This window comes from Leishmania infantum, chromosome 23, assembly GCF_000002875.2.
Source record: "Leishmania infantum JPCM5 genome chromosome 23".
NCBI lineage: Eukaryota > Euglenozoa > Kinetoplastea > Trypanosomatida > Trypanosomatidae > Leishmania > Leishmania infantum.
The window spans coordinates 636837-652243 of NC_009407.2; the positions used below are offsets into that span (position 1 = coordinate 636837).

The window sequence follows — 15407 nt, forward strand, 5'->3', positions numbered from 1 at the left end:
GGTGTCTCTCGGGCATGGGTGCGTGCCTGCTGCATATGTGTGGCGCGTGGTGTCTGTGCTCTGTGTAGCGAAAGGAGGCGTGTGCCTCCTCAGCTCTGAGCACCTCTCTTGCCTCTCTTGCCCGGACGGAGGAAGGTGATGCGCACAGACACCAGCGACCCCGAGCGAGCGAGAGGCGCTTTCATCATAGAGGAACCGATTCGATGGTCTTGCCGTGATCACTTCGATGTACAGATCCCTCCTTCATGTTATTCTCCTTGCCGCGTGGACGCCCCACGTGCGCCTTCTCCGGTATGTACACGAAATACAGGCGTGCGCGTGAGTCCGCACGCCTCGCTCGTCTTTCTCGGTCTCCATGCTGATCCTCCCTTGAAACGAAAAACTCCTTCAAGGCCAAGCTCAGCGTGCTTGTGTGCGTGTGGGATCTGTGTGTGTGTGTGTGTGTGTGTGTGTGTGGGAGGCTCCGAGCACGCGCGCCTCGAGCTCGCATAGATGTCCGTCAGAGGTGTCTTCAGTGAGGGTGTTTGCCGTACTTCTTGTGCACCGCCCCTCTGCCTTCTCTCTCCCTTGCGCTCCACCGCGTTGCTGCTGCTCATATGCATCGCAAACCGCCGCTTTCCTGACAGGGGCCTCATGCCGGCACGTGTTGGCCGCGGCGTGCTGGAGAAGAGAAGGCGCCACCGACCTCCTAGTGAGGCACGAGCTCGACCCGCACGTTTCCTGTCATGATCCGCTCCTGCATCTCACGCTCTGTTTCGTCGGGCTCCTCTTTACCATCTTCTCTCTCTCGCGCACGGATAATTACCGCTGTGCAACACACTCGCACTTGCACTCGCGCACGCGAACTTGGTCGCCCGCCGCATGCATTCTTATCTGTGCACGACTCCGCCTACGCAGAGGCGGTACCAGGTAGCCGGCGAACTCGCACTACACAGCAGGCGAGAGAAAAGGGCCTCGCGCACCGTGCCTATCCCTCATCCCTCTCCGCTTTCCTCTCTCCAATGGCTCAGATGCTCGGCTGGGGTGCGAAGCGCATGTCTAGCAGCAGTGAGCTGAAGGATGTGGACATGTACGTGTACGTGGAGCCGGCTGGGCTGCTGGGCCACTTCCTTGGTCGCCCGCTCCGGTTCAAGGTGCAGCAGTTTTCGTTTCTGGTGAACCGGCGCGAGCGCGCGCTGCAGCGCGTTGAGGTGAGCGCAGACTCGCTGCTTCCTCAGTGCGAGGTGTACATGCCGTCTCGATTTGAGCGAGTGCCGTTGAGCTTTTCCGAAGTGGAGCGGGTGATGCAGCGAACGCGGAGCTATGTGCTCAACGCCCCCCGGTATCCTCTCATCACCTACGATGTCGAGGCCAACACGAGCGACGCTGTGAAGGGTACACTGAATCTGCACGGTGCGAGCCACACGGTGGAGTGCAGCAAGGTAGTTGAGGGGGCTGAGCTAGTGGTGCGCTGCCCGGTGCGCTTGAGTCAGTTCCACGTGCCGCCGTTCAAGATGTGGCTGGGGCTGTTCACGCAGGCGGACACGGTCGAGGTCGAGACGCGCATTCCTGCCAAGGTGCTAAAGCTGTGAGTGAGAGGTGGTGAGGTAGTGCAGGAGGAGGGGGAGGGCGGATACGATTGCCTGAGTTGAGGTGTCCAGCTCGTGATTGGGTGAGTCGCGAGGGGCAGAGGGATGCATGGTGCTTGACGTCCGCTGTCTCTCTCGCTCCGCTCTCCCTGACCGGGCGACTTCTTCTTGTCGTCTCCCGTGTGCACCGGTGCCTTGTGGTGGGTGTTGATTGGCTTGTTCCTTGTACATGGATGACGCTTCGTCTTGCTGGGTTTATCGTCACAGGCGCTATGCGAGTGCATAGGCATCCAACAACGAAGGTGCGCTGGACGAGGAGAAGGCGAGGCGGCTGTGGCAGGTGACGGCATGGCCGACATTGCAAGCACATGGCTGGCCGAAAAGGATCTCTGCGCTTCCTCCGCCGCCCTCTCGGCTCTACGCAGGAACACGTGAGAAGGTGCAGCAGCTGCAGAACAACTCAAAAGAGTGACAGGAGTGTGTGTGCGTGCGTGAGGTACGCGCAGACCTCTCTCTCTGGAGCTCATACTCGAAGATGACGATGAAGCCGTCGGCACATACGCTCGCGGTGCACGCTTGCGCGGGTCTTCTCCCCTTGCCCGCTCTCTTCTGAGCGCCCCTCCCACCTGCATCCATCTTTCTCTCCCCATATCACCGCTCCTTCCTGAGCACTGACGCACGCGTTCGCGCTAACCTTCGCCTCTCTTCTCACCCTATCAATTCCAGCGTTTATGCGCTACAGCAAGGGTGGCGACCCGGCTCCGCACCCTTCTTCTCTCGCGAAGGCGCACTGCGGAGCCACTGCAAGGCCCTTCCTCAGGCACTCATGCACACACTCACCTATAAATACCCACATCACCGGCCTACACTGTGCGCGTCCCTGCGGCATTTCGACTTCGCAGGAGGGCAAGAGCGCGCGGCTCGTATCTTTTTTCGTCTCTCTCCAACTCTTCTCCTTTCCACTGCTCGTCATTTGTCATTGGCCGCCACTGCGTGACTGCCGCGTCCACCCATCATCATCCACCAACACCACCGAGCTGTGCGATCCTTTGCCTCACCCTCTCCCTCCATCTAGGTGCTGTGCGCTCCCTCCCTCTCTCGTCTCCGCTCCTGCTGCGCACGCGCGTCGTGCGCTTCCCGCCCCTTGAAGCGACGGCCCTATCATCGTCTTTTCGCTCTCGCAATCAGACATCATGTACATGCAGGTGGTCTCCATCGAGCACTCGCTAGAGCGACCGCATGCGGCTTTGGGTGACGCAGCGCTGTCACCGATTTTCCGTCGTGTGTCGGCGCGCTGTCCAGTGCTGCACCTCTTCGGCTACGTACACATTCCTTTGGATCTCACCCCCACCACGTCCGGCACCTCAGCACCCGTCGCGTCAACGGAGCCCCGCGACGCGAGCAGCAGCGCTCCAGAGAACGAACTCGACGGCGACGCGGAAATCACGGCTGCCGCGACTCCACATTCTTTCTCTCGCGGAAGCAGCGGGGGTGGTATTCTGCTTCTCAGCCGAGCCACTCCACTCGTCGGCCGACTCAGCGGCACCTCGGCGCCGCTGCAGCAGGAGGATGCCTCGCCCTCGCCGAAGAGGGCCACGTACGCTTTAGATGCTGATGGACACGGCAACAAGGCTGCGGCGGCCGGCGCGGTAGCGCGGCACTGCGATGCACCATCCTCATCTTTTCTACCTCCTTGTAGTACCCTCTGCGCGGCTACGAGCGCCGCTGGCGGCGACGGCGACCCGCTAATCTTAACAGACGGGAACCTTGGTAGCTCAGCCGCCTGGCGTGGCCGCTACACGCAACGCCGCGCCTGCCTTCATGTACATGGAGTGTACCCATCGCTGCTGCTCCCCCAGTACGACCGCAGCGTCTCTGCCGATCAGCTGGCGGCGCAGCTCGAGGCCGTGGCGCTGCGCGTTCTCGCGCGACAGGGCACGCTTGTGCCGACCCAACAGCTGGTGCACAACGTCCGCATTGCCCACCGCTTCAACGTGTACGGCTACCGGCCCCACGCGTACGCCTTTTACGAGGTGGAGCTTATCGACCCCGACTTGCTGCCAAGGGTGGTGGATGTGCTGCAGAACTCGACGGAGGTGGGCGGGCGGCAGTGGCAGCTGTACGATGCGCACTATCGGTATCATACACAGTTCATGGTGCGGTGGCGCGTGAGTGGCATCGCGCCGTTTCTTCTGCCAGCTGGACGGTGCCATGTGCGTCTGCCGACCGTTGCCGAGCTCTCGGAGAACTCGCCTGCCCTCTCGGCGTCGCTTGAAGCGGTTGGTAGGCTGCAGGCGCCCCAGCACAGCCGCGGTAACGACAGTGACGCGGCGAAACGAGAACTGAAGGATAAGGACGAGGAGGAGCACAGGCAAGCAGCCGCCAGCTCTGCGCAGCAGTCTCAGCTTCTCTTTCGCCAGCGCTGGCGACCTGATGAGCTAGGTCGCGCCATCACGGCAGAGGTGGAGCTGGACGTCGCCGGTGCCGATCTGCTCGACCACTCCTCCGCAGTGGAGGAGGGGGAGGCTAAGGGTGCCGCAGTAGCGGCGCAGGGGCGACGAAGAACCGTGACGGCCGGCGACAACCTCAACTACACACGCCGCATCATACGACACTACTTCAGCGAGCATGGGGTGTCCGATACTTTGCGCGTTGCGGACACCATCGCGATGGAGCGCCATCAGCAGGAGTGTGCGCATGTCGCGGCGGCCGGGTTGAAGGGGCAGCAGGGGCGCTACGGCCACGTGATGCAGATCCAACGCGGCGATCCGACGGTGCGGTGGCTGCGACACCGCATGCTAGAGTACTTGAAGGAGCGGGCGGAGGCCAACGCAGCGGTCGCTGCGGCGCTTGCCGCTCCTTCTGCGGTTCGCAAGACAGAAGACGGCAGCGAAGTGTCTACTGCCATGTTTCTCGCCAGCACAGGCGCTGCCGCGGCTTCGGTGCTGCCACTCTCGTCCGCCGCTTCTCTTGTTGAAAGTGCTGTAAAGTTGCAAGATCAGCGCGCCATTCGCCAGCAGCTTCTTGCCGAGTACCGCCGGCCTGGCGGCGCTACTTTAAGGGCAAGTCGGCACGGCCACCGACGCGGGGCCACAGACGCGATGAGCACTCGCGTGTACGCAGATGGCCACATTGCCGTGCCGTCGTCGTTCGCACATGTTGCCGACCAGGAATCAGCCATCGCTGGCGGGGAGGCGCTGTACGTTGGCTTTAGCTCAGAGAGTCTGAAGCTTTCTGTGCCACAGGGTCAGACCCAGCCGCAGCCGCAGCCGCAGCAGCCAGCAGCAGCGCCGGAGAATGCTGCGGGGAAGCCGATCCCTTCTTCATCCGCATACCAGTCCTTCTTCGACGAGCTCTCGGCCACAGCCTACGCCGATGTCGTGGCTGCGCCGACGCAGGACTTGTTCACGGCGCTGGCACAGCCAAGCGCGCCCTCGTTACCGTTCCATGGAGATGAGCCCACTACCTCCGTCGCAGCAGCGGTCATTACAGCACCGCGACGTAGCTCAATGAGCAGCAAGGAGGCAAGTGGGGCGGACTGCAGGGACATGCAACCGATGCTGGAGACAACTCGTGAGCCGGCGAGCAACGCGGACGTGACCTTGACGTGCGCAGCTTCTGACTCGATAATCGCCGCGGCACCGTCGCGTGCGGGCTCCTCGTGGTCGTCTGCGTTGTCGTCGTCCTCCACGGCGTCCCTCTCCAGCGGCAGGACTTCCCCAGATCACGGCAACAGCTGTATGGAAGGCCGCGAGGGCGTTGACCCGTCCTTTCTCGGCTCTTCAGCGGCACAGTCACGTGAGAGAGCCCAGGGGGAGCCGTGTCTCGCGGCATTGGACGCCGCAGCACTCGTGCGCGAGACGCCCACGCAGCGACCGACGCGGCCGTCTGTCGGGCGTTCTCCGAAGATCAGTGAAGGGCAAGATAATGACTTCGCGTTCGATGCTCTGGACAGAATCGATGGGGAGGCGATCAGGCCATCGGTCGGTGCCTCGCAAAAAGATGGTTCGCTTCCGCGACTGGGGAGAGACACCAGCAGCGCGGCATTGGACGAGCTGGTGGGTGCGGAAAACGACCACACTCCAGAGGGCGGACGCCGTTGCGCCGGCATCGCTGCGGCCGCATCACCGGCTACTGCGACGCCCACCCGCCTCCTCACGCGTCATGATTTGGCGGAGGGGGACTGCGTCGCGTTCGTCCGTGTGCGCGAAGTCGCGCCTTCTTTGCGTCACGGCGAGGTCCTGGCCATGGCCCGTGTAGCGGCGTTGATGACGGAGACGACAGAGCTGCAGTGGCTGCTGCGCTTGAGCGAGACGCACTTCGCTGCGGAGGAGCAAGCGTTGGTGCGCCGTGGCTCATGGCTGCGCGCTCAACTACCAACCGCCGCCGCTGCCGCCGCTAGCACGGCGCCCTCGATGAGGGACTACCACAGCCACTTTGCTGGAACTGCACGCGACGTGCAGCTGGGGGAAGTGGTGCTCAGCAACGTGTACGATAGCGTTCTCACCTCGGTGCTGGAGGGTTATGCACAGGCGGCTGCGCCGTCCGCACCCACGCAACAGCTTCCTGCGAGAGACGTCGCCGTGTCTGCGGCGCGTACTCTGGATATCGGGGAGATCGATTTAAAGGTGCGTGAGACAGATCCTGAAGAGGGCAGCGTGTCGTGGCAACTGGGGCGTCGTCGTCCTTCAGATGACGCGGCTGCTGAGGTGCAAGTCTGGAGGGTTCACTGCTTCACTGATGTGGCAGTGTATCACAGCTTCGCAGGACCACCTGATGGCCGGCATCGGCCCCACGCTGGACACCCCAGCTGCAGCTCGCCTCCTCTGCTGCGAGTTCTTTGTCGTTACGCGTATCATGTCGAGGCCCGGGTGCTGACTAGCGTCTGCCCAGATGTCTTCACGCCAGACGTGCGTAAGTCGGCCGTTGATTGCCGTCCTCTACCTTCCTCACGACGCGTCTTGTCGCATGGTGACCAACAACTGGAGAGCGGCGAGAGAAGGGTTGATGCCGCCACGGCGCACCACTCGTCGCGCACAGGCGCCTCATCATCTCGCGTGCTCTTCACTCAGCCTCAGCCTCTGCTGCCTTTGGGCGCCCCGCGTGCGCACTCGAGAGCAGCGGCGGCGTCGCTCACATCCCCACCGGCGCCCTCCTCCCCGCCCGTGGAGGTACCCGCGACGCTAGCCAAGGCGCCGTGGCTAGAGGCGAGTGAGGACGGGTGCGAGGACACGTTGCTGTTCCCCAGCAGCTCTGCTTCCACTGGCAGCAGTTGGGGAGGAGGCAGAGATGCGTCTAAACGGGGGGACGAGGCGGCGTCGGCTTGCGCTGCGCACGCCGCCCCACTGGGCGTCACGCATATGCCCGACAGGGCACCTCCACAGAGCTCCTCCGAGGCCTCCGCTGAGCTTCCCTCACCTTCAGCTGCGGTGCAAACATCACAAGAAGCCGCCGACGCGGCGCCGCCGCCTGCCGGTAAGCGCCTCTGGCGGGTCTCATTAATGCGAACGCCGCCGCCAGACTTCGCTGTCGGCCGTATGCGCGTCCTGCGCGGTGTGCAGGCGGCCCGTCACTTCGCTGCACACGCATTCGTGTCGGAGAAGCAAGCGTGGCTGCGCCAGCGTGGCGCCAGCTGCACAACTGATGGTAGCCACGGCCCCACAGCAGACGCTGCGGCGGTTGGTGCCATCGAGGAGTCGGACACTGCGCCGCAGCTGCGGTTTTCCAATGAGACGGCGGACCCTGACGGAGACGGGAACGAGGAGCAGCCGGTCGGTGCAACGGTGAGAGATGGCTCGAGGGCGAATGGGGCACGCAGCGGGGGTACTTTAGCGGCGGCAGGGGGGAGAAGAGCAACGGAGATTGTGGTGCTGTCGGCAGCCTCATCCTGCGCGCACAGCAGCTCTGCAGCACCGATCGCATCGTTCGTGGTATCCTCTCTTACGCCCTCACGGTCGTCCTCGTCATCGGTGGACCCTGTGCGCGAGGTGACGGCTTCGCAGCGCGGCTTCCTCGACCTTCTGCAGGCAGGGAGGCACCTTGATGAGGGAGGTGCGCGCATGGTGTTGCTGCAGCATCGCGGCCAGCTGGGCTACATGGTGGATGACATGCGACGCTGCTGTGCAGTGTCCGCCTCTGGAAGCGAGGGCCTGCTCCTCTCGCGAGGGGGCGGCGGTGGTAGCAGCGGCGACTTGCGGGTGTGCGCCTCTGCTGTCGCGTGGCCGTGGACCGCAGCGACGGAGGTAACGCCGAGTGATGGAGCGCTGCTACCGTGCCGGTATGAGGCGGTGGCGTCATTCCCCGCCCCTTCGGCTGGCATTGCCGGGGCCTCGCGGGGCGCGAGGGTGGCGCCGACTGCCGCACGCGGGACTCCCACACGCCGTGGCGCCAAGCAGAGCCTCCTTCTCTCGGTGGTGAGCAGGCGAAAGTCTACCAGCCACGTCCCCGGTCTTTCTCTCTCCGCCACACAGCAGCCGCAGCACCACCTGCAGTGCACCCTGCGCGTGCTCTACATTGAGGTGCTGCTTCACCGCCTGCCGGGAGAAGCGCCTGCGTCGACGAATGAGGTGCTCGCAGTGGGACTGGGACAGGCCACCACAGCCACCAACAGCGCCATCGCCGTTCGCGTGTTCTGCGTGGCCGCTCCACTACGCTCCGCAGCTGCGCGCGCAGCGACGCACCCGTCCGCTGCTGGGCGTGCGCCGCCCCTTGTGGGACTGACTGAGGCGGTGCAGGTGGTGACGATGCCGGACGAGGCAGCGCTCCTCGCGCGCGTGCGTGGCGAGATCCTCGCGTACGACCCCGACATCTTGATTTCGTGGGATGGCTTCAAGTACGGGCTTGGGTACTTGGCACTGCGTTACCGGGCGGTGTTTCAGCGCAACCTGGCCTCTGACTTGTCACGCGTGCTGCAGCATCACGGATATCAGCGGACCAACGCAAATTGCGGGTCGCACTTTGCAGCCGCCGCGTCAGCGTCGGGTGGGGATGCTGGCGCCGACGGCGGCGCGGCTGAGCGCGCGTGCTCCTCAATGGCAGAGGAAGGGCCGACAGAGGGCGGGCGCGGGGGCGCAGATGCTGGCGAGCTCGCCGCAGCAAGGTATCGCGCGCGGTCACCCGCCTCTCATGCAGCCGCTTCCTTCACGGTTCGTCACGGCAGCAGCGGCGGTGGCGGCGAGTCTGTGCCTTCTCAAGAATCCGTTCGGAGTGCCACCGCCATGGCTGCGCGCTCTTCGGTATTGTCTAGCGCTGCTTCTTCTGCATCCTGGGCCGCCCCGCTGAGGGACTTGGATGAAGACGACGATGACGTAGATGGCGGCGGCACAGATGATGCGGGCGCCAAGGGTGGCGTGCGTGGCTGCAGAGGCGGTGCCTTAGCTGGGCAGACCGTTGAGTACAGAGAGGGGCGCACAATGCACTGGGCTCCCCCGGCATTGCGGCGGAATGGGCAGCCGCCGCTACTGGCGCGGCCGCGTGCAGCCCTCGACCTCCGCGCCGCGGCGTCCGCGCCAGCGGCGGCGGCGGCTGACCAGTACGCGAAGCGGTTTGGCACCGACATACACGTGGTAGGGCGCATCTGCACGAGCCTCGGCAAAGACCTGCGTAAGGAAATAAAGATGCCCAGCTACTCCCTGACGATGGTGCATGTTAAGCTGCTGGGGCAACCACTACCTTACTTCACGGACAGCTATCTTTCCGAGCTCTTCCTGACGCCGCAGTGCGCCGATGCACCCGGCGGAGGCGAGCGGCACACGGCTCTGCGCTACCTTGCCTCACGCGTCGCCGCGCCGCACCGAATCGCGTGCAAGCTGCGCTGGTTCACGAGGCTGCTGGAGTTCTCGCGGATGTACGGCATCCTAACCAAGGAGGTCATCACGCGCGGCAGCCAGTTCCGCGTGGAGGCGACCCTTCTCCGCTTTGCCCATCCTCTCGGGTACGCGATGCTGTCACCATCGCTGAGCCAGGTGCATCGCCAACCCCGCATCGAGTGCATCCCGCTGGTGATGCAGCCCAAGTCGGACCTGTACCGCCATGACCCCGTGGTGGTGCTAGACTTCCGTAGCTTGTACCCGAGCCTCATCATCGCCTACAACCTCTGCTACTCCACGTGCCTTGGCTTAGTGCAGCCACACTCGCACGGACGACTTGGGGTGCTGCCGCGGTTCAGGCAAAGCAACGCCGCGCTGGCGGAGCTGCTACCCGACGACGGCGCCCAGCACGACGGCGTCGTCTTCAGCCCCAACGGCGCCATGTTCGTTTCTCCCAGCACACGAGTCGGCTTGCTGCCGCAGATGGTGCAGGCCGTGCTGGACACGCGGTTCGAGGTGCAAGCGGCGCTGAAGCATATTGCCGTGCCATCAGAGGACATCACGATGCAGCAGCGCCTGCAGGAGCAGCAGCTGGCTCTCAAGTTGCTGGCAAACGTGACGTACGGGTACACAGCAGCGTCGTACACGGGCCGCATGCCGTGCGTCGACCTGGCCGAGGCGATCGTGTCCCTGGGCCGGCAGACGCTTGAGCGCGCCATTGAACTCATACACAGCACTCCGGCGTGGCGGGCCGAGGTAGTCTACGGCGATACGGACAGCTTGTTCGTGCGGCTTGCGGGCCGCACCAAGGCGGATGCCTTTCGCATTGGCCAGGAGATGGCCGACGCGGTCACACGGTCGAACCCGGCGCCGATACGACTGCAGTTTGAGAAGGTGCTGCTGCCGTGCTTACTGCTCGTGAAGAAGCGGTACGCCGGGTACATGTGGACCTCACCGACGCAGGAGGCTCCAACGTTCTTGGCGAAAGGGATTGAGGTGGTGCGACGCGACCAGTGCCCCGCCACCGTGCAGCTCACAGACCGACTCCTGCGGATGCTTTTGGACGGCGCCAGTGCGACAGCGCTGCGACAGTCGTACTACGCGGCGGTGGAGCGGCTCCAGTCTGGGGCCGCAAACCCGCTCCAGTGCATCTTCCGCCGTGCGGTGAAGTTGGGTCGGTACAAGGACGCAGGTGACACGCACCTGCCGCTGGCAGCCCGCCTGGCCTTCCAGCAGATGGAGAAGGACGTCACACAGACGCCGTTCTGGGGAGAGCGACTGCCGTACGTGGTGGTGCAATCCACCACTGCAGTTAACAAGCTCACAGACAAGGTGCTTCACCCGGAGCGCCTCCTCCAGGCACACGACACCCGCAGCGTGGACGCGGCCTACTACATCGTGCGCCACGTAAACAGAACGCTTGATCGCATGTTCTGCCTTGTCGGCATCCGCTTTGCGCGGTGGTATCAAGAAATGCCTCGGCGGCGCACGGCGCACGCGGCGCTGCTAAACTTGCCGACCTTCATGGCAGCACAGCAGCGGCTGCAGCGGCTGCAGGGCGTGGTGCCACCTGACGCGCGCGGTGCTGCCCCCCTTCCATTCTCCTTCGATACCGCGAGCGCCCCTCTAAGTCCGCGAAGCCGGCAGATGCGCTTGGGGCAGCTGGCATCATTGATGGAAGGGCTACGCCACCACCACAGCAGCTCAGGCGTGTTGTCTGCTCTTAGAGGCGGCGCTGCTTCCGCCGCGGCGACAACGGCGGCAACAGCGGAGGAGATCAGCGACGATGAGGATCCGAGTGACGAAGCGGCGCAGCTAACAGAGGTGGCAGACCTCACCCGCCCCTCGACACAAGAGGTGATCGACGTAGACCAGTTGGCGACGCAACGCAGCAATCGTCCGTCTTCATCTTTGACGGGCGCAGCGCCGCCACAGCTCGACCGCTTTCTGAAGCCTGGTCGGGCTGCATCTCGCTCTGGGAGACGGAAGCGGTGGCGCACCGTGACCCTGGAAAGCTTCTACCCGCGCACACTCTGTGTGGTCTGCGAAGAGGAGGCCGTCAGCCTGAACGACATCTCTCGACAGCAGGCCGTGCTGATGCATGTCGGAGGGGTGGGATGCGGCGCAGCAGTGAGCGGCGGGCGTTGCTCTACAGTCGCCTACCCTCCCGCCTCCACAGCACCAGCGGCACCGCTTCCTCTTCCCCATCGCCTTCCGCCCATCTGCACGCGATGCTGGAGCGATCCGCTGTCGCTGCACCTCCACGTACAGCAGCAGTGCCGCTCTATGCACCGGCAGATGAACGCGCTGCAGGGGCTCTGTGCGCGCTGCATCAGCGGCGGCGGCGATGCCGGCGATGCCGCGGCGGACGAGTACAGGCTGGCCGTAGCAGACATGGAAGACATGGACGCCTTCTGCATGTCGTCTACGTTGACGCGGCGCCGCAACTGTCCAGGGCACGGCTACGATGGCGTAGATGGTAGTACGCCACGCCACGTGCTGGCCGCGGTGGAGCTGTCCGCCGAGGGTGTGCCGCGCGGGTGCGTGTCGGTCGACTGCGCCGTTGGATTTGAGAAGAAGTGGGTGACGGCACAGCGGACGCAGTGGCATGCTTTGCAGGCGTTTCTGAACAAGGTTTTGTGAGTGAGGGCGTTGTGGCTGCGAACGGTGAGCCGCTTCCGCTGGAGCCAGTCTGTGCGCGGATAGGACGATGGCTGACGACGTTGCCTCCGCCTTGCATTCTCAACACGCACAGAAAACTGTGGAACGCGCAGAGAGAGAGAGAGGCAGGCGGCGGATGCCGCACAGATGGAGCGGCCTTGGCGCGCTTCTTGTGGTGGTTCTCCTGCGGAGCTTCTCTGTTGTATCTATGTGGCCCACGGGTGCATGCCGCTGCGGTGTTTCAGACGCCTCTGGAGGAGCGAGAGTGTCTTGGAGCGGGTGTACGCGGGCGATCCCGACCCGCTTCACCGCCACCTCCCTTTCGCCCGGACCACCGCTCATGCACCTGCGCGCATGTCGGGTTTATCCTTTTCGCCCTTTCGTTCATGTCGTTGCCTCCGTCGCTTCCCTCCCTCCCTCCCCGTTGCCCTCGGCTCTGCATCGCTCACCTACGCCCCCGCATTGCCGCCACGCCACTGGGCTCGTATGAATCGCCCGCCCCGCCCTTCGCTTATTTCTACACACGCGCACGCACACAGCATCATTCTATCTGCGTCGCTACACCGCGAAAAGCCGACGACATGCTCCAGTCACGCACACCCGGCAGGTGGTGTGTTGCACGCCGGCATGCATGCTTCAATGCGGCCATCGTCTGCAGCTCGCTCTTGGAGTCGTCGACCCTGTCCACCTCAGCGACGCGTCTTCCAGGCCGGGCTTCAGCATTGCTATCCGTCGTTGGACCACGTGGCAGCAGCACTAGTCGCCACAGCGCGACCCATACTTTCACGCTGCGTGAGTCGGTGCGACGCTGCCACACCAAAGCCGCCGTCACCACCACGACGACCACCAGCAGCATCGCCCCCCTCGACTCGGCGTCATTTCTATCCACGCTCTTGGAGCCTGACAAGACGGTTTCGCTCGAGGACACGATGCGCACCTACGCAACCATGGACGTGGTGGAGCGGTGCGACGTGTACGATCCAAGTGTGCCGAACGTCGCGTCATCGCCGCGACCCACGACGGGGGACGGTGCGGCGCAGGCGCAGCTGGACGACGAGTCCGCCGATGGCGCCACAACGGCACCCGCGTACCTGCTACGTGCCGCACACGCTCAGGGGCGACTCTGGTCGCACTTTGCGGGCGCCCAAGAGACGGCGGCGCAGAGGGGCCTGAGCGAGGGCGTCGCCGAGCCGCCCGCGTGGTTTGTGCAGCTCTGCAGGGATTTGTACTTCCGCACCGACAGCGGAGCGGCGGACAAGCGAGTCGCCGACGACTTTGACGTTGTCGCGCAGGCAAGCGATCCGCTGGCCGACCAGGCGGCAGCTGCAGCGGCGAGGAGTGCGGGGAGCGGCCGCGGAGCGGCGGCGCCGCCATCGCTGCCTGCCGGCAGCTCGCCTGCCTGCACGCAGGCTCAGCGTGCTGACGACTCGGTGGAGGTGGATCCGTACGTTTGGCTGCCCTTTGACCTTCTTGATGTGAAGGACTACAACGTGGGGCCGTACGAGTTTCCGCCCGCCGCGACGTACACGGTGGAGCAGCAAGTGAAGCTGTGCCTTGGGCAGCGGCACAGGGAGTACGTGCACTTCTGCAACACCTACTGCTTCCCTGAGCGCTGGCAGATGCCGACCTCGATGGGCACGCAGCCTGCGCGACTGCTGGTCGACCCGTCGTGCCCCACGCCTGTGGTTTTTCTACAGCTCTCCCCAGACTTTCCGCCTGCGATGTGGCTGCCCATGAAGCCCTCGGTGACTGCCATCCGCGGTGTCCTCAGCAGCTTCGCGGCCCAGGCTTTCCTGCACCGCGAAGAGCAGCACGCAGTGTTCGCCCACCGGTACGAGACGGCGAAACGGGTCATGGAGCTGCAGCAGCTGCCCACCACGCAGGAGGGCGATGTGCTGCGCTTCATGGCGTACGAGGCACGCAACACCCCGTACCTCGATGCCCCGCTGCGCGAGTACCCGAACCAGCAGGAGTTCTTTCTCGGTGAGTACGACGACCCGGAGCGGTTGCTCGAGCACTTCGACCTCTGCCCTTTCGTCTTCGCCATCTCTCATCTCCGGACAGTGACGGACCTGCACGCAGAGCATATGACGCCGACGATCGAGGGCGCCGGCGTAGCGCCGTCCCTCTTCCGCTGCATCTTCTCGAAGGCCCTGATCCAGATTTCCGTGCACCTCTCGGCAGAGGTGAAGCTGCCACCGCAGGACCCAGAGGCGTTCCACTTTATGTGGAAGGACTCCCAGGTGGTGCCCAAGATGAAGATCCCCGTCTTCGCGCGCGTGTCGTGGCCGGACAACCACAACCTCTGCGGCGGTGGCCTTCTGGCGCGCCGCTTCAACAAGCTCTTCAGCACCGAGTTCGCCTCTGATACGCCGGTGGATGCTATCCTCAGCGTTTACTACGTGATGCAGTGGGCGCAGCGGGCGCAGGACCTGCTGGGTGTGCGCGGCATGCGGCAGCGTGTGGCGGAGCTGGAGGCAGCGGCTCACCTTCCCGAGCCGGCGAAGCTGTACCCCGGAACCCGCGAGATCCCTAACCCGGAATACACGGCTCAGGAGCGGCTGGGGATGCACATCCAGTACCTGAGCCACCTGGGCGATCCGCAGGTGCTGGAGACCATCCAGGCGCTGCTGCCGACGGCGCCCGCGCCGGTGCGGATGGGCTGCGCCAAGGCGGCACTGATTGCCGGAGACCGGGAACTCTTTCGGCGCATCGTCTCCAGCGAGCCGCCAGGTCGTATGCAGCACTACATGACGAAACTTGTTGTGAAGCGTAAGACGCGTGACCTTGTCGACCCAGAGCCACGCCTGCTGGAGGATCAGTATGAGTTTGCCGCCCCGTTGTGGACGAAGCGGGGGACGCGCATTGACCGCAACACGCTGGAGGGTGCAGTGGATGCAGCTCGGCTGCTGCGGTAGTAGGGCCGCCCCTCAAGCCGGAGCCATCGCACTTCCGTGCACCCAACCACCCCTTTCCCCTTATAACAGAGCAAGAGAAGGCGCCGCGGAGGCAAGCCCTTTAAGTGCGTAACGGCACCTGCCCTTCATGCGCGCGGCCACGAGACAGACACGGGTGCCACGGTGTAGTGCTCGCACGCCTCGAGAAGGGGGCGGGATGGAGGGAGCACGGGTGAATGGAATGCGAAGTGAAAGAAACGAAAAGGAAGCACGGACCGCGCAAGCGGACGTCATAAGGCTTCACGCGTGGGCCACTTGTGCCCCCTCCTTCTCCCTCTCTCACACAAGCACACACTGTGCACGCCAATGCGAGCGAGCGTTCGGTGACCCGGCGAGGCAGTCGAGCGGGCCGGTTTCTGCACGCACAAGCAAACACACCCTACGTGCGCACGTGCGTGAGTCTCTTGCGACGC

General features: G+C 64.3%; 3 protein-coding genes across 3 annotated transcripts; all 3 read left to right on the plus strand.

Annotated features, from left to right (window-relative positions):
• Positions 1-1001: 1001 nt before the first annotated feature.
• On the plus strand, positions 1002-1571 carry LINJ_23_1580 (conserved hypothetical protein; the record flags this gene model as incomplete). The annotated part of the gene is made up of 1 exon (XM_001465794.1): positions 1002-1571. The coding sequence occupies one exon, from the start codon at positions 1002-1004 to the stop codon at positions 1569-1571; it is 570 nt and encodes a 189-aa protein (XP_001465831.1).
• A 1190-nt stretch (positions 1572-2761) lies between these two features.
• Positions 2762-12019, plus strand: LINJ_23_1590 (putative DNA polymerase zeta catalytic subunit; the record flags this gene model as incomplete). Its single annotated transcript, XM_001465796.2, has 1 exon — positions 2762-12019. One exon carries the CDS (start codon positions 2762-2764, stop codon positions 12017-12019), a length of 9258 nt encoding a protein of 3085 aa, XP_001465833.2.
• A 404-nt stretch (positions 12020-12423) lies between these two features.
• LINJ_23_1600 (conserved hypothetical protein) lies at positions 12424-14955 on the plus strand (the record flags this gene model as incomplete). The annotated part of the gene is made up of 1 exon (XM_001465797.1): positions 12424-14955. One exon carries the CDS (start codon positions 12424-12426, stop codon positions 14953-14955), a length of 2532 nt encoding a protein of 843 aa, XP_001465834.1.
• Between the last annotated feature and the right edge of the window lie 452 nt (positions 14956-15407).